Source organism: Accipiter gentilis, chromosome 14 (assembly GCF_929443795.1).
Source record: "Accipiter gentilis chromosome 14, bAccGen1.1, whole genome shotgun sequence".
NCBI lineage: Eukaryota > Metazoa > Chordata > Aves > Accipitriformes > Accipitridae > Astur > Astur gentilis.
Window position 1 is genome coordinate 32,011,912 of NC_064893.1, and position 17,668 is coordinate 32,029,579.

A 17,668-nucleotide genomic window follows, 5' to 3' on the forward strand; every position below is an offset into this window, starting at 1 on the left:
CCTTATTTCTGCTTTTAGAAACTGTGGTTCGTGTTGGGGGAAAAGTTGTCGGCTGAACAGCCTGGGCAGGGGGAGACGAAGGGAGAGGTAGCACCGGCAGGGAAAGCATCCTTCCAAAGCCAGGGATCTGCCCAGACGTGCCAGTGCCGTGAGCCAAGGAGCTCCTCGGGGGAGAGCTCAGCCCCCGGCTCATCCATTCCTCGGCCTTTCCAGCAGTTGTCTCCAGCCAGCAGCAGCAGGGAGAACGCTTAGTACATTAATAAATCCCATAATACTGAATAAAGTACTTTGGTTTATGGCTTTGCTATAAGACCTCACCCCTGGGTACTTATAATTAACTGAACTAGAAAAGAAATAAAGATTTCCATTCTTTTCTCACCAATTTTCTTTCTCTTTTTTTTTATTTTTTTTTTTTTAAATCACCATTATTAATAATAAAACCCTCTCCTCATATTTACCTGCCAGATAGGAATATTGATCTCTGTGCAGAGAGAAGATGCTTTCCTTATTGCACATCTCACTGGCTAATCCACCTTTCCCGGCTACAGAATATTGCTGTGGCTTTATTTTCAGAGCCGTTCCGTAATTCATTGCTCTCCATGATCATGCCTAACCCCGTAAGCCTGGGGAGGTGTGGGGAGAGTGTGTGGGAAGAGCTTATTTCAGTCCCGCACCGGACTTCACCTCCGAGAGCAGGCGCGGAGGCTGGCAGGGTGCAGGCAGCTCACGCGTCTCTCCAACCACTGATTTTCTAGCTTTTTCACATCTTCTCTTTCCAGGTTGCCTGCAGACAAAGTTGCCTGTATAACAAAAGTTCCCACTGACCTCAGTAAGAAAGGATCGGATGCTTCGGTGTTATTGCACGTGCTCAGCGGTGGGTTTAGCTGGAAAAATCAGCCCACGTCCAAAGATCCCAGCATCGCCACGGATGAGACATCCCCCATCCACGCGGTTAAGTCTCTCAGACTCCACATCATTCAAAGTACAGGGAGTTTTATATTCCTTTATTAAAGCACACAAGTAGCCACCTAGGAAATTGTCATTTACACTGCGGTAATTGTAAAATCATACCAACACAACCATTTCAGAAGAGAATTCAAGAGCCTGCGCTTCAGCCGGCCAGCTGATCGCAAGCTTTTAACTCCATAGGCACGGTACAATAAAGCTTTTGCTTTCAGGTTTTTGTTGCTCTTATAACAAACTCCACTGAGCATTGAACAGAATGCCTAAACACATTCACTGCGAGAGCCACAGAATTGCCCAAAAGCTTAGTAAACACACATTTATTGAGTACTTGATTATGTAAGATCGTTGCAGCATAGTCTTTATAACAAAATCATCATTGAAAACAGGTGAAACACTGGTATATTTTTTCAGAGGACATAACTCTATTTAAAAACCCAACCAAGAACTACAAAGGGAGGGTGGCTGTTCCTCAGCCAGCCACTAACGAACGCTCTCCTGCTCCCTAATGGCACTGCAAAAAAAAAAAGCCCGGCAGTCGGTTCCCAGCTTCATGCACAGCCGTACCCAGCACCCCGTCAGACTGTAGGACAAGCTGACGGGCTGAGAAAACTCCCGGTTGCTCACTGACCAACGCTGTTATTGTAGCCACGAACACGACAGCCCACCAAACTCATTTTTTTCCAAGGGCACGGATGCAGCTTGCCAGCGGGGAACTCTTCTTCCCGTGCTTGGGGGTTGTATGAGATTTCCTGGTGAGTGCTTGGGGATGAACACCCATTGCAAAGTGCTTAAAGTGCCCAGATTTCCTCCTCCCGCTACGTTATTCAGGGGAAGGGCTAATTGCAAAGTAGTCTCTGGTATCCCTCCAGATTCCCAGTCAAATGCTAATCAGCATGAAAATCCTCCCAGCTTGAGCAGTTTACAAGGGATCTGGGTCCTATACGTGGGACACTGGAATTGCATCTATATTTTAAGCCCAACCATAAGGGAAACACTCCACATAGAAATATAACATCGGATTCTTTTATACATCATATATTAAGAACGTGACAGCATTAAAATATTGGCAAATCAATACATTAAAAATACAGAATCTCGTAGACCAGAGCACAAGAAATATATTCACATGAAATCTTTACAGTCCGGACAATGCTGCCGGTTCTCGCGTTGGAGTTGACCTCCCATCTCCAAAGGGAGGTCGTTGCTTTTGCTTCCCCATCAGCACCAGTGGCCACCACCGGCCAGATTTCCCAGGGCTGTTGTGCTACAGGGAGAATACAAGTCTGCTGTCCCTGCCAGCACGGAGGGCACTCGGTGGTTAAACTCTTCGGGAATGCTTTCATTATCAAATGAAATGACGGGGCATTTCATTTTACACAAAGCTTTGGCCTACTGGGAGAGGAAAATCAATCTACGGTTGGCAGGAGGGGTGGTACCTTGGCAGCATTTCCCAAGCTTTCTCAGCATCGTGGATCTTATTTCATTAAAAAAAAAAACAAAAAAAAAACCCAAAACAAAACAAAAAAAACCAAACCAACCACCTTTTGTATGGTTTGTGCACTGCTTATCTCATGTGGAGCAGGTGGGACTGGTTTAGGCCGCCCATTTTACCAGAAATGTCCATGTCTTCTGGAGGAGCTGCCATTTTGAGTTCTCCAAAATGGCTTTCCCCAGCACATAAATACATGTATACATAGGCCACTTTATTCCTCCCTCCTCTCACTGAGGAAGATCCCCAAGGCATGCTTGGCAAGATGAAATCCTACAATATAGCTGTACCTCTAGCACTATAGAGATGTGTATATATAGACACATTCTGTCCATTATTACAATGGAAACGCAGGGTTAAAAAAAAAAAAAAGGCAATAGCAGCATGTAAACAAGGATTTGTGTTCATTTCATCCATCTTTTCTTCCTCCTCTTCTGAGCTACATTCATCAGTTTTGACAGACCCTTCTCACCCCCCTGCTCCCCTCTCGAGGCAGAGAGTTTTACTGCGGACCCAGTCTGCAGGAGCCGATGTTGTCCTTCCCCAGGCTCCCAGCCACCGGGCAGGTTGAATTTCTCTTTCCATCAGCTCCTTCTTCTCCCTCCCCGCCTCCTTCCCTTCGTGATGACTCATCCTGGAGATGATCTTGGGGTTTGTCTGATGGCTGCTGCCCACTTTGGCTTCAGCAAAGTCTAATTTCAGAGCAATGCTGCAGGAATAAAACCCGCACACGAGCGCTTGGTGAGCCACAGGAGCTGTTAACGTCTTAAACAACTCAGGGAGGAAAAAAGAAATGGAAGAGTTTGCATTTTGTCTGTCTCCCAGCAGCAAAAGTGTAAGTCCCAGGAGCAATGCCTGTTTTAAACCCTTAATTCCTGAATTCTTAATAATGTTGCAAACCACCAGGGTTTCGCAGGAAATCAAAGGGCTGATTTCAAACACGTTCCTTAGTGCAGGGTGCACTGGAATTAAATGGGCTCACTTTTTCTTCATGCTCTTGCAGTATCCGGTTTTCCCAACCCCCAAAATGGTTTCCTTGGTTTCTCGCCTCTCAGTTTTGAGGTCCTGCTAAAGAGCTGTTATCTGAGTTAGCTCTGACGTGGGGGTGGTTGGACTCTGCTGGGCAACAGCCACCATGGGAATTTCCATGCCTAGTCATGCCGGATTGTTAGTCCCCTCCGAGTTCTTGCAGGCATAGGCCACGTCCTTGGCAATGCTGCACATCCTATTGGACATCTGGAGCTCGGTCCTGAAGGCGGTGGGGAAGCAGAACTTCTTGAAGCACGCCTTGAAGTTCTCATCTAAGAAGGCATAGAGCACGGGGTTCAGGCTGCTGTTGGCATAGCCCAGCGCGGTGCAGAAGCAGGAGATGGCCAGCTCGAGCTCGCTTTCTGCCTTGGCACCCAAGCACTGGACCAGCACGAAAATCTGGATGGGAGTCCAGCAAATGATGAAGACTGCCACCACCACCAGGACCATTCGGGTGATGCGCCTCAGGTTTCGGTCCTTCTCCTTGGAGCCCGAGAGGACGCGGACGTTCTTGAGTCGTCTGATCATGAGACTGTAGCAAATAGTGATGATTAACACAGGGATCATAAAGGAGAAGAGAAAGACACAGATGCCAAACACTGGATCCCAGTAATCCACGGGTGAAGGGAGTTTAATTAGACAATCAATTTCTGCAAGTGAGAAAATAAAAAGGAAAGGAAGATCAGCAAAGCCATATCAAGAAGAAAAGCATCTGCACGTTCAGTTTAGTCTGGGCTTGTTAAATACTGGAAAAGCAGTAGCAGCGATGCAGAGAGGCAAGGGCAGAAAGGAAGGAGTTAAAACAGCTTCACAGCAGAGAGCTCACCACGCTGATGAAACTGGTACCCCTCTCCTGGGCTCTCCTGGCCACCACCACCTCCCACCCCTTGGATGCCTGTTTACTGACCGTTGTTTTCATTCTCCGCAGATCCCATCACCATTGCCGGGATGCCAAAGACAGAAGCCAGCGCCCAGATGCAGACGTTCACCACTTTGGCCTTGTGAGGAGTGCGGATGTCTAGGGCTTTGATAGGGTGGCAGATGGCAATGTAGCGGTCCACGCTCATCATCGTCAGGGTGAAGGTGCTTGTGAACATGTTGTAGTAGTCTATAGAGATGGCGATCTTGCAGAGGACGTTGCCAAAGGGCCAGAAGCCCAGGAACGTGTCTGTACCCTGGAAGGGTAAGGTCATCAGACACAAGGTATCAGCCAGAGCAAGGTTAAAGATGTAAATGTTGGTTGCTGTCTTCATCTTGGTGAATCTGCAACGGAGGAATGAGCAATGGTTAGAGCTCCACCTGGCCATGACGGGCAAGACATTGAAGCCTACTGAAGTGGGCGTTCTGCCACTTCAGGAAGGAGATGCTCTGTTTTTCTAATGTAACAAGAGATTGAACACCACCCTTTCCTTTCTACCTCCCACATGCTTATCAACACACAGCTCAACTCAGCTCCTACAACAGTACAAACGGTGCCTTCGCAATCAGTTTCACGGGCAGGAGAAGCTTATTTCCTTAGACTGCAAGCGAGGACCACGAAAGCCTGAGGTTGTCAACTCAGAACATACTTTTTGAAAAACTACTTCGGTAAGGCTAATGTAGGATTTCTTCACATGTGGCTTCATTATTACAGATGTTGGCAAGAGCTTTAGGCAGTAAGCTGATTTGAAAGGCATCACATGGCCCAGGGGTAAGCTGATCAGCCATTTTGTATGGGCTCATAGCCAAAGACTACGGCTAATGTGAGCTAACAAATCAGAACGGGCAAGATGGCCAGCCCTGGCCAGTGGCACCTAAAAACTGGTGAGGAATGAGGTTTGTATCAGAAATCAAAACGCCACAATGGAACTTTCTAAAGAAAGGGGTAGTTTGTGGATAAAGCCATGAGTCAACTCTGCTGCAAATGGGTTTTGTCATTTCTATATTACTTTTACCGCATGAACTGACTGCCCCAAAAGAAGATTCACCTTGCTCTAATGGCACTCATCTCCTTTTTACACATGGGAAATGATGCAAAAAAAGATGTGATCACCTTCCCAAGGATACATGCAGAGTCTGCAGAAATGGAAACTCAACGGTGACTCTGTGACTGAATCTAACATTTCAGCTCCAGGATGTTCCTCTCACGGGCAAAATAAGAGCACAGATAGGTACATTTTTAAAACTACAGCTCATCTATCATTTACTATACTAATGGCTTTTGCAGAAATGTTGCCAGAAATGGCAGACAATGATGTCTGTTATTAACGGAGGGCAAGTTCATTTGAGGGTAACGCTTAAACGCATAAACTACTGCACTATTTGCAGTTTGATATGTGTTGGAATATTACGGGGTCCGATCTGACCCAAAAAGCCTTTTGTCAAATTGATTTAGAACAGCAAACCCACAACTGCACTCACTCCTCAGCACTGTACCCCACCACCCCGGTGATGGTCTGAGCTTCAGCTCTTGATTATTTGAATGCTTGGAGGAACATTATCATTGCCACACTCTGAACTTTGTTGAGACACACGGTGACATAGCCAGGTTTGCAAGAATAACAGCCAGGGGATATACAATCCAGAATATAAACTCTATTATTTTACCCCTCTTAGAGCTCTAAGCTGTACTTGTATTAGAAGTCAGATGTTTGAAAATGGCTTCAGAAAGCAAGAACGATCAAACATTTGATCTTGAAAGCCAAGGGAAGCTTTTGGAGCAGATGAACATTGATGGAAACACTTGAGGTCCGCACATAAACCTGAGTCAGGCTCCTCCTGGTCCAGAAATCGCAGCCGCCAAGCAAGACAGAGGGTTCTTAGAAAGCCAGCCCAGATCAGATAAACTTATATAACCAAAAGCAGTAGAGGAAAAATATCAGTGTTTTTCCTATTGCGAAGGGATGAACAAGCAAAACACAACCAGGCAGCTGCCAGGGCTTTAAAGCTTTGGGACTTCCTAAGCAGAATTACACAAAGAGACAGGCCCCAGTGCTGTGAACTCCAGAGCAGCAGCATCTGAGGGTGGGCAAGTTTTGCTTTTTTGAATTCTTTGAATTCTTACAGTTGGCATAAATGAGGCAATGCGCACAGGGGGCACGAGATGAGTCTGTGAATGAATTCAGACACTTTCCCCTCTAGGTCAGCAGGGGGGGTAATTAAAATTAAGAAATGAAATCACTGTTCTTTATCAGCCCACACAAATGTAAGTATTGTCAGCTCAGGCTTCAGGAAATTATTGTCACCTAAGACTGTGTTAGCAAAGGTCTCCCGAGAGCTGTAGTCTTCCTCTGCATACCACAGATGTAGCTGGGCTCACCCAAGCTTCCCAAAGGTCAAGTTTGTTCCAGTCCATCCTGCCAGAACTGGACTTGGAGGCAACTCATCAACATGCCTCTAACCCCAACTGCTTTCCTGATGTTATGACTTGAGGGAATAACGATTGCATTTTTGAACAACGATGAGCAACTTTACTGTGAAACAGAAAAAAAATTAAAGGTTGGTGTTTGGGTTTTTTAATTGACCGGTGGAAGAAACAAGCAGCAATCCACCCACCTCTACCACCCATCCAGCATCCGTGGGGAACCACATTGCCTCTATACGTATCCCTATCCCCAGCACAGCGAGAAGTTTGGGGCATCTCAGCTAACCCTGAGCTTGGGGTGTGCAGACTGCAAACCTTCAGCTCCCTCCTGCACCCCTCCACCCCAGGAGAACTCACCGGCCCCTCTCCTCCAAGATGCTTCTCAGCAAGAATTCAGAGTCCAGGTGTAATTGCTCAGCCCAGCCCTGCAAAATCCCCTCTCCCCGATGCACGGATCCCTCTCTGCTGCCTCTTTCCTTGCTCCCTCCGAGGTGACGGCAGAGCTGCCTTCGACACGGGGACATGCTGGGGCAGCTGGCCCGCTGCTTACCTCCTTCAACCCACCTTAAGTGGATTTTAAGGCTGATTTTGTGCTCTCGAAAGGTGGGGAAATTAATTTACACCTAATTAATTACTTATAGCTCCACTTTCTCTGCACACTGAGAGCCAACAGCCATTATCCCAACCAACCAATGTTCCCAAACATTTCCAGAATGTTCAGTACAAACAAAAATCACTTAATCACTTCTCTGTGGATTAACCTCTTTTTCTTTTCCTCCGGGAACTGAGAGTGTTCTCTTTCTTAATCTGTACACACAAAAAAAAAGATAAATTAAACTCTTGGGCTCTAGGAGGCACCTAAGGTCCCCCCAGGGCACAGCTCCGATGCGGATAAGCCTGTGGCCTCCACGGAGGACATTAGCTCCCCGCCGAGCCACTTTCTTGCACTTGGTCATGGAAGCAATTTCCTAATGGAGCATCTCCCACAGGGCGGTTCTCAGCTCTCCAGCCAGCTCCACCTTTGTCACAAAAGTAATCACTTTGTTCTGTTCTCCCTGCTGCTGAAGCCTAAGAGGAAAAATGTCTGGATATCAGCTCAGCACTCGGCTTCCCCCTCCTTTTTGCTAAGTGGACCTCAAGCAGCGTTACCTTGCTTCAGCAAGGGGAACGCAGTTTGGGAGAGGAGGAGACCGGTAGGAAACAGCTCTTCCACATACTTGGCTTTGAGGTCCTGTTTTTCCACAAGGACGGATTCTGTCCCCGGCTGAGCCTCAGGATGAGCTGCAAACCTGTTGTTTTAGCATCACCCCCTCCCTTCAGCCCAGCCACCCCGAGGCTGCAGGGCAGCAAACAGCTCCAGATGCTCCAGGGCTAAGGACCAGCCGGCCGCAGCAACCCTACAACCCAAAACGGGGCTGCAGACACCAGGGGCAGGGGGACCACAGCAAAGCCTTCAGCCCTGGGGAACCGTGAGCATTACCTCCAGGAGCTCTCTGCCTCCCGGAGCCTCTTGATTTTGGTACTCGTAGCTCCAGCTAATCAGGATGCAGACAGTGCTGTTCACCTTGAGCAACTCCCTCCGTTCCCACCCCACGCCCTGGCATCGGTGACAGCCTTCGCCGCCCTGGACACGCACAGGAAAGCAAAACAGAGCGGAAAAGGCTCAGGGAGGATTTTTGCCAAGCTGCTCCCACTCTCCGACAGTGGAAATCAGCACCAGTTCACTGACATCCCTGCTCCCAGCCAGCTCTTAGCCCACAGGTTTTATGAAGCTGATATTTGATCTGGCACGTACCGTCGTGATTTGTGTCCTCCCAGCCATACACCCACACCGTGCTCTCTGTGTCCCTGCTGCTCTGATCACCTTTTCAGAGCCCCTCATCCTGAAATTACCCAATTCAAGCCAGTTTGTTCTTAATAGTTCAATAGGCCACAAAAAAAAATAAAAAACACCAACCAAAAAACACAGAGAGGACAAACTTAAGGACTAATTTAAATCATTTTGGACTATGAAGCCAGACGCTACAGCAAAAGCAGACAGCAACACTGGCACATAAAAGCCTATTAATTACCTGGCAGGATGGTGACTGATTAACAGGGGTTAAGGAGTCTGCCGCCAGCAGGGCGAGCAGCAACACTTGGGGACAGATGATTTTCTTGCCCTTTGAGACTCGTTGCCATGGCTGGGTGACACCGGTGCCCTCCCTTTTCAAGGTGCTCTCTGGGGACCAGCATGGATGGGGACATTGCACAGCCCCAATCACTGCCATGCCGAGGGCAGTGGCTGGGTGGCTGCGGCTGCAAAAGCCTCTGCAACCCACCCGGGCGCTCACAGGGATGCTCGTGCAACCCCGAGTGGGCACACAGCCGTCAGGAACAGCATTTCGGTTTAAGGAAGGTGTTCACCAGCATCCATCCTGCAGCAAGATGCTCTCATCCCTGTTCATGTGCTGGATCTGCCTCTGCTGAGCTGCTCAGGTCTTAAACGCTGCTGGGAATTGCCCAGTCCCTGGAAAGCACTGGGAACCGAGTCCCACATTAACCATCACGGAATTACTGCTGCACATGGGTAACTCCCTCTCACTCATCCCACCAAAGCCAGGAGAAACCAAGAGCCCTCCAGCACACGGAGGAGCTGTGTTGGCAGGGGCCACACATGGCTGTTACAAGGCTTGTGGATGCACCCAGCTCATCTGGGCTCATGGGGACCTGGAAACTGGGGAGCTGCAGACCTGTCCTTTGCAGCAGGTCCCCCTCCTGTTCACCTCACCATCCTTCCCCAGCTCCAATCACTCTGCACAGCACAGAGCCCTTGGTGTGGGCTTTCCTTCTCCACAAGTTCTATTTATTTTTTCGCCAGGGAAAACTAAAAGAGGCTAATCTGGAGAGAGACAAGGTCTCAGATGGTCCCACTGCTGTCCACTTGGTCCATGCTGCATTACATACTCACTTGATTTCAGCTCCAGGACACACAGCTGGTCAAGGCTTTTCCCTTAGAAAGCTTTCTGTTAAAAAAATCAGCACTTCTGCAATGTCATAATTAACTTCATTTTCTCTGTCTCATCACAAGCCAGCTGCCCTCACCCCTGTTCTCAGGGATTGATGCAGTTTTCAACCAAAATAACAGCTGGCACAGCCATCCCCAAGCAGCCACCCAGCACAGGCACCTCCCCATCACATCCCTCCTCCTAAAGCTTCACCTGGAAGCAGCAAATGGAAGTGTAGGGGCCTGACAGCCATAATCTGCCTAAACAGCTGCTTAAAATGCTCTGAAACAATGTTCTTTAATAGGGAGAGCGGAGTATCCCCCATACTTTGCTGGGCTCCCAACAGAAAGCTGCCGTGGCAAAGCGCCCTAGAAACGGGGCATCGTTCCCTCAAGGGCCTGATCCAGGCGAGCAGAGCCAACACCGAGGAAGGCAGCCCTCCAGATCATCACTGCTGAGCATCGTAGCAGCATGATGGAGCTGGGGACAACAGAGGACTTCCCAGACCAGAAGCTTCATGTTGTCCCTGGTGGAGGCTTGGGGGTTTCTGTCACACCCCATACAGCAACACCTGGGTCAGCACCATCTCCAGCCACCCCCAGGGCCATTGCAAGAACAATATAGCCTCCTTCCCCTTCACTTTTCTTCCTAAAAACAAAGCTCTGGGGCATCCAGCCTTGCAGCATTTAGTTCCTAGATAAGAGGGACCTCAGCAGCCTGGTTTCCTCCACTCTTCCCCCAAACCCTCTCTGCTTCTCATTAAAAAGCAGTACAGGAAATATATGCAGAAAAGCACAAACAGCAGAAGGAGGGAGGGGAGGCATTATCTCCACTGGCAAGGAGCTCCACAATGAGCAAGCAGAACAAAGCCGCAGACAAGGCAAGTTTCCACAACAGGCCCTTTGCTGTCCAGGAAATCGTGTTCTTGACGAGAGCCCTTCTTGGTCTTATCCAATTAGCGCTGCTCAGCGTTAGAAGGGGATTGACAGTCACAGGATGACCGTCTCTATAAATTAATCATTTCAAATGTTAAATCACTCCAAATATGAGAGAGATGTAGGCTGGGTTCTGCAACAGAGGGGAATACCCAGAGGAGGCTTTGAATTTGTATTTTTGAAACACCAGGAGATTTTAAACTTTTTCATCGGTGCTGCAAAAAACTCATTTGAGAGGAACAAAAAAACCAAGACTTCCTGATGCCTCCAGTTTCCTTGAGTGCTGATATTAGAGTCTTTTTATTTCCCAACTCCCTCAAAAACAGGAAACAATTACTGTGTACGTCATCGTACCGTTCTTTTTTTGGAAGATAATACACCTTTTTGTTATAGGTTGTGTAGCAAGCTGAAGTCTGGTTATCCCTGCTGTAATATAAGCACGGAAAGAGAAAAAACAGCTTTTGTAGGGTGCACCATACCTACAGATGGTAGGGGTGCAGCACAGAGGCTTTAGCAGTCTTTTTCCCCACTAATGGAAGAGATATATCTCCAAGAGTCCCAAAACTCCACGCTGACATACCAGCAACCAACTTTCAACCTACTGAAAAAAAGACGCTAAGTCATGAAGCCCAGAAGCACCAATGCCCCAGTCTGGGGAGAAAACCTGTGCTTGAGAGGTCATCACCATCCTCCGTGCATGGCCACTAATTTGGCAGCTCTGCATGAATCTGCATACATGATCAGGGTCAAGAGTTTGAGATATTGAGTCCAGTTTATCACCACACCGGCTCCTGACCCTAATGGGCAGAACAAGAAGAGGAAAATCCTGGGCAGAGATACCCAAAAGTTGCAGTTACTCACCAAACTGAGAAGGGTTATTTTGCTGAGTGTTAGTCTCAACCAGCACTGAGCTCCCAGGAGAAACTGGTGGGGAGAACCAGGGGGAAACAGCAGCTTCTTCTACACGTGCTCTAGCTCAGTTATAACTCCCCAGCACACTTTATTCAAGGGGTCCCTCCAGACTCACATGGGAGTGGTTTTTGGAAAAACAGAGGTGAATCCCCAAAAAGGAGTACCCAAATAATTAAAACTTCTATTGGCTCTTCTATATATATACAGGGATTTACTGGATACAGGGAAAACAGAAGTGGAAAAGGCCTGGGAGAGATGGGGCTGACACCAGTCTTCAGTTTTCAATTGCTTAAAACCAGAAGATACAAAAAAAAGTTAGGTTCCAGGGGAAATTTTGGTGCTACATCCCCCTTTTCTTTTCTTGGGTCCCATTTACCCAACTGGAAGGTATCAAAGCCAACCAGGAGTGTACCGAAAGGCACCATTTTGAAAGCACGACCCCGCATAGCCACAGCACACGTCCACCCTGACTGGGATGCTGGTTTGGGACATTTGTATTCTTGGTGACACACTGGCCACGGCCCTGGGCAGGGGCCAGCAGGATCCTGCTGTCCACATCCTTTGAGACCTTTGCAGACAGGGTCTTCTGCCTGCAGACTGCCAAATCTTCTCCTTCCGACACAGAGCTGGGGTTCATGCAGGGTGCACGGATTCCCTTCCCCTGCCCGCACACCAGCTCAGCCATTCCCAGGGAGCTGCATCGCTGTGGGCCAGAGACTTCTCACTCGCAGAGACTCACTACTCACCACGCTTACACGCACCCACAAACACCGTGCCTGCTTGAATCATTGCTACTACACTGAACAGAAACACGAGCTCTCCAAACGTGGTACTGCAGCACCGCAAGCCTCCTCTCTCCATCTCCAGATTCTCCAGGGCTAACATGATCCCTTCTCCCTGCCATAAACTCCTCGGCAGGAAGAGCACGGACAGGCAGGCTGATGAACAGTCATGTCACTTTGCCCTTGTAGCTGAGATTTAGCCGCCGTTCACCGACCTGTGATACTGAAAACTTAATTTTGCAGCATCTCCCCCAGCCGAGTTGTGTGTATTCAAGGGAAAGATGCTTTGGAAGCAGCAGGGCTCCTGGCAGGAGCAATACTTAATCTTATCAGTATCTGAATACCTGCTAAAGATTTTCATCCTCTGTTGCAGGAGAAAAATTCACCCTGCCTTTGGCAGCATCCACCTGCACCAGGAATCTGGTCCGAGACACGTATAAAATGGAAGCTCACTCCTTAACATACAGGGTACCGAGATCAAAGGGCATTGCTAGCCTTTGACACAGAATCACAGCCCTAAAGGTTGCATAAACTTATTTTTTACTTACTCACAGGGAGGAACAAAGTTTCTGATTCCAGAAAATAGGGGGACTGGGATCACAGCAGAACCAGACAGGGACATTGAAAATGCCAGCAATGCGCAGGGAGGCTGGACGGTGCTGCTGGAGCGGTGCACGCTCTGTCCCTCCGCTCTCCAAACTTCAGTGCGAGGAGCCAGAGAAGTTGCCCTGTCACCTCTTATTTACATTTATAGCTTCCAAAGAGTTGGAAGAGCTATATTTGTGATTTCCTCCCCCCGTAAAAGTAAGACCAAGCCTCCCAGCAGGCCCTTACCTTGCAACTAGGTTCAGCTTTGGAAATTACCAGCTCCCAGATGGAGCAGCACCTGCAGCCACAGCTGGGGTGCTGGACACAGCACAGGAGGGAGAGGTCCTGTTAAAGATCAGGCACACCCCGGCAGTGGGATGCTCCCAGCACTTTGCCCTCCCTGAAGACATCCAGCTCCCTGTCCTGCAGTTTGCAAAAAAGCCCCCCCCCCCTTTTTTTTTCCCCCCTCCTTTGTTTTTTTTTTTTTTTTTGGAGCAGATTTGAATGCTCTGTTCCATTCTCTGGGTTAAACTTTAGGAGGCACCAGAGGGCAGCTGAAAGCTGGTGGGAACCTCCATCACAGCCTAGGAAGGGAGAAAAACAAATAAAACCAAAACAATAAAACGAATGCCACATCATTACCTCTAAAGCACATCACAATTACCAGGGAAGCGCCTGCCTTGCTTTACCCGCAGCAGGGATGGATTTCAGGGGGACGCTCTGCCCCGCTCACAGCCCTCCCCAAAGCCTCCCTGGCGTGTTGCCTGCGTGTCCTACCTGACGATCACATACATGACGGAGCAGTTGCCCACCAGCCCCACAATGCACACAATGGAGTAGACAACCACAATGGTGATCTTGATGCTCAGAGGCAGAAAGCTGTCCCCCGTGCCGTTGTTGAACCAGTTACTGGGGAGAAAGCTCAGGTTCAGCATGGAGGAGTCGTTCAGCAGCTTTCTCAGGTCAGGGTCTTCCAAAATGTGGGCAGGGAAGAGCGGGTCCATCCTGAAACACCAGCCTGTGCCAAGGACCTGGGGCACCAAAGAGACAGTTTTAAGATCCGCTGATCCAGCGGGTAGAGCGGGACCGTAGCCGAAGCGTGCGCGTGAGAAACGCTGCGGGGAGGGGAGGACGATTTATTGCTGGGGAGAGCGCAGCCCCCCTCAAACCTCCCCAAGAGCATTTTAATGGGCTGCAACCCTGCGAGCTTGGTGCACCCGGCGAGCTCACGCATATCTCCACACCGCCGGCGCAGGGGACATGCGGGCTGCACAACGCCATCCCTCCCAAAACCCTTGGATGCTCCTACCTGCCTGCCGGGTCGGTGAGTCCCAACATACGGTTTTGTACCCCCAAATCTCCCCCCCGCCCAACGGTGCCCTCCAAAAGCCACCGCAGCATCCCACTAGGGCTGGGGTACAACCCCCCCTCCCCAGCTCCTGCCCTGGTAAAAAGGTAGAAAAAAAGCCCAAAGTTGAAAATAAACCCCAGCTGGCTCCTTACCTGCGTGTGGGTTTCTCCCACTAGCGAGGCTGTGCTCCCCCCGGCCGCATCCAGGTACCCCCAGGCTGGGGATGGATGGGGGGGGTACCAAAAAAAAAAGGGCTGCGGGCACGGCTGGAGGCTCCGCTTCAGAGGCAGTCGGTGGTGAAGGGGGTTGAGGGGGGGATAAGGGGCTTCTTCTCGCAAGCAGGGATGCTGCCAGCGCAGGGGGCTGCAGCCCGGAGCCCACGTTTTTAAGGAAAAGGGAGGGATGGGGGAGAGGGAGGGAGGGAGGATGGACGGCGGCTGGGCAGAGCCAGCCCCGGCTGCCTGGCTTCTCCCACTGCGTAAGAGAAAAGCAGGGAAGGGGGGGGGGGAGAAGGAGAAAAAGAGAAGGGGGGGAATAATAAATAACCAAAGGGAAAGCGAGCCTACACCTGCGAGCCCAAGGGCAGCGTCCTCCCCTCCCCGCAGGTGCTCCAAGCTGCCACCCCCCCCAATCCCACCCCCAGAGTGGGGAGGGGGGTCCATCACCTTCCCCCCCCCCCAAAAAAAAAAAATATAACCCTGACACAGCCCCCAGTTGTGGAGGGGACCCACAGCCTACCTGGGGTAGGTTCTCCCACCCAGAGGCACTGGGAAGGATAGAAGGATGGGGGTACGGGGGGGACAAGGCTTCGGGATGCGAATTCTTCCCTCCTCTGCAATTGTGCAACCTGAACGCTGGGCTAGCGCAGGAGAAGCGGAATGGGGGATTTGACCTAGAAACTGGCAAAAATACAAGGAGGACCGAGAAGTGAGGGGGGAAAAAACCTGTTATTATTTAGCATTCTGCTAGTAGCGTTCGCTAAAGGTCATTTTTTTTTTTGTAACGCAAAGCATCCTGCACTTCGGATCAGAGTTACAGTAGCACATTTATTTCAAGCAGCTGCAGTGGTAAATTCATTACCTTAGGGTGGTGTGATCCACGTAGACCCCCCCCCCCCCCAGGTCCCTGCTGTTCCCAGTCTGGCCATGGGACATTGACCACGACAGACTCGGTGCCCAGGAGCTGCAGAGCCCCCCCCAGGTATGCCACCCCCCAAAACAGCATGCAAAGAGGTCTTTGGCATCCATCCCCAGTTTGATTCCAGATCAGGGGCAGATGGGCTGCTGAAAACAAGAGCCTCATGGTCCAGCGCCTCTGGCTATCTATAGTGTTTCCCTGAAGATGCCATTTCCCAGCAGTTCGTGTTGGGGGCACAAGCAGAGACACATGGGTCAGATCCAATTTGGGGCACATTGTTATTGCCCAGAAGGAGACGGAGAAAAGGAAAATGGCCTTTCAGGGAGCAAATGCTGCTTTTCTTCCAGAGCCCACAGCCCAACGCAGAGCTGCTTAGGCCCAGCAAACACAGTCAGGGCTAGCCATTTCTGCTCCAATTCTGCTTTAATGGATGTCTGGGGATATTTAGCACAGAAGCTACACCTTCTTTACAGGGAGTGTAATGGTATGGTATAGTAATGCACAGTAATTTTCCCGAATGCTTCCGTAAGAGCAGGGCTCAGCTGTAACAGGGAACAAGGGAAAAAGCATGACCAGAGATGCAGCCCTCTTGTGAAAATACAACAGTCCTAGCGCTTGAAGGTGGGTTTTTTTGGTCAGTCCATTAACGAAAGAGTGTGAAATAAATATTAGACTAGACATTACTTTAATTGTTAATGGATTGATTTTCAAAGGCTGAAGGAAGGACAGCAGTAAATCAGTGCGAGACAGCCTGGCTGGACAGCCCAGGAGTCTACGGGAAAAGAGCGTTTGCAAATTCAGCCCTGCTCCTCTCTGCTGGCTCCCACCCCAATAAATGCACTTAGCCCTTCACATACTCATTTTATGTTCATTCAGTGCAGCAAATACAGCATGTTCACCTATTTGTCTTGTTGGGGTCCTTGTTTTGACTCGATACAGCCTAGTGTTTTGGAATGACTGCTGCAAAAGGAGATCAGGATTGCCACCTTGAACTACTGACAGCCAAGACATGTTTTGTGTCTGGGACTAAAACTCTTCCAAAAATTCTCCTCTTCTGTCCATCTAGCATTTTTATACTGTTCAGCCCTGTCCTCTTGCACAGGAAAAAGCCCGGGATGTTCATGCCACACACCTTCAGTCCCAATCCTACTGTTTCACCCAATTTCACCCCAGTCCTAATTCAACCATGAAGAGATCTGTCCTTCCAGAACATCTCATGGTCAAGAGCAGGAGACTTGCCAGATTTCTTCCCTATCAGAAGTCTTCCCCCTGTCCATTGGGACCTATGCACCAAGGCTGAGAAGGAAGGCCACCAAGATTTCATCTGCATGACCCAAAAGGACTTCTCCCAGCCTATTTCTTAGAAAAACAGATCAACTCTTCTCCTTGAAGATTTCTATGCAGACAGCAATGTAAACAAAGCCAAAAAAGAAAAAGCCAAAAATGCAATCCTTCTTCCAGATTATGATTGCTCAGAAAGCACGCACGAAGGCAGCAGGTGACACGCCACAAATAGATGCTGGATTTACAAGAAAGCGTCCAGAGCATCAACATGTAAGTCAAAAACACATCCATGGTGCAAATACCTTTTTTTTCAACCCCTTTCCATTGAATATCTGCAAAATGAGACTCAAACTGAAAATATAAAAAAGTTTGTTAATTGGTGTGCTGGTTTTGCAGTGCAGCTGTGTGGTGCTTAGCTGCAACAGGGGTTAAACCATGACAATTGGGTAAATAATTAGAATATCCATAAAAAAATTCAAGATTTGTCTGAAAATAAGCTTTGTGCATATTTGGGGTTTGGGGTTTTTGTTTGGGTTTTTTTCAAATTTTCAGAGGTTTTATAATATAAGAGCCACAGCTGGGACCCAAGCACACTTGTTCTCTACTTGGTTAATGGATATATGTTGGCAGAGGCAGGACCCTGGGCTTTCCCCACATACCTATATATAGCACATTTATCTCCAAACTCCTGGACCATCAGTACAGTCTACACAGTTATGGATGAACAAACCTCATCTTTTTCACGCTAATCTAGTTCAAGTGACACCTACCATCGTTTCAACCAGGTTAACTTTACAGACGCTGTTCCTAAACATGGAGAATTTTTGCTGCTTTTGCAGAAAACAGCCCACAGCCACCTGCATTT

At 49.0% G+C, this 17,668-nt stretch overlaps 1 protein-coding gene across 6 annotated transcripts; it reads right to left on the minus strand.

Annotated features, from left to right (window-relative positions):
* Positions 1-983: 983 nt before the first annotated feature.
* Positions 984-15,519, minus strand: OPRL1 (opioid related nociceptin receptor 1). 6 transcript variants are annotated; one of them, XM_049816723.1, is made up of 5 exons: positions 15,121-15,519; positions 14,535-14,856; positions 13,809-14,062; positions 4,392-4,747; positions 984-4,134 (listed from the first exon to the last, which is right to left on the minus strand). In XM_049816723.1, exons 3-5 carry the CDS (start codon positions 14,033-14,035, stop codon positions 3,611-3,613), a joined length of 1,107 nt encoding a protein of 368 aa, XP_049672680.1. In that variant the 5' UTR covers positions 14,036-14,062; positions 14,535-14,856; positions 15,121-15,519; the 3' UTR covers positions 984-3,610. The 6 variants fall into 6 exon arrangements, with proteins under 6 accessions (XP_049672680.1, XP_049672682.1, XP_049672684.1 ...); XM_049816725.1 differs by lacking the exons at positions 13,809-14,062; positions 14,535-14,856; positions 15,121-15,519 and adding exons at positions 6,709-6,936; positions 7,185-8,224; positions 8,308-9,769; XM_049816727.1 differs by lacking the exons at positions 13,809-14,062; positions 14,535-14,856; positions 15,121-15,519 and adding an exon at positions 13,278-13,466.
* Between the last annotated feature and the right edge of the window lie 2,149 nt (positions 15,520-17,668).

Bases quoted from the DNA above. Each gene is read 5' to 3' on its own strand.
- OPRL1 (XM_049816723.1), bottom strand. From the start codon at position 14,035: ATGGACCCGCTCTTCCCTGCCCACATTTTGGAAGACCCTGACCTGAGA. The intron at 4,748-13,808 runs GTAGGACACGCA...CCTCCGTTGCAG, and splicing joins GTCATGTATGTGATCGTCAG to ATTCACCAAGATGAAGACAG. The intron at 4,135-4,391 runs GTCAGTAAACAG...TCTCACTTGCAG, and splicing joins TGCGGAGAATGAAAACAACG to AAATTGATTGTCTAATTAAA.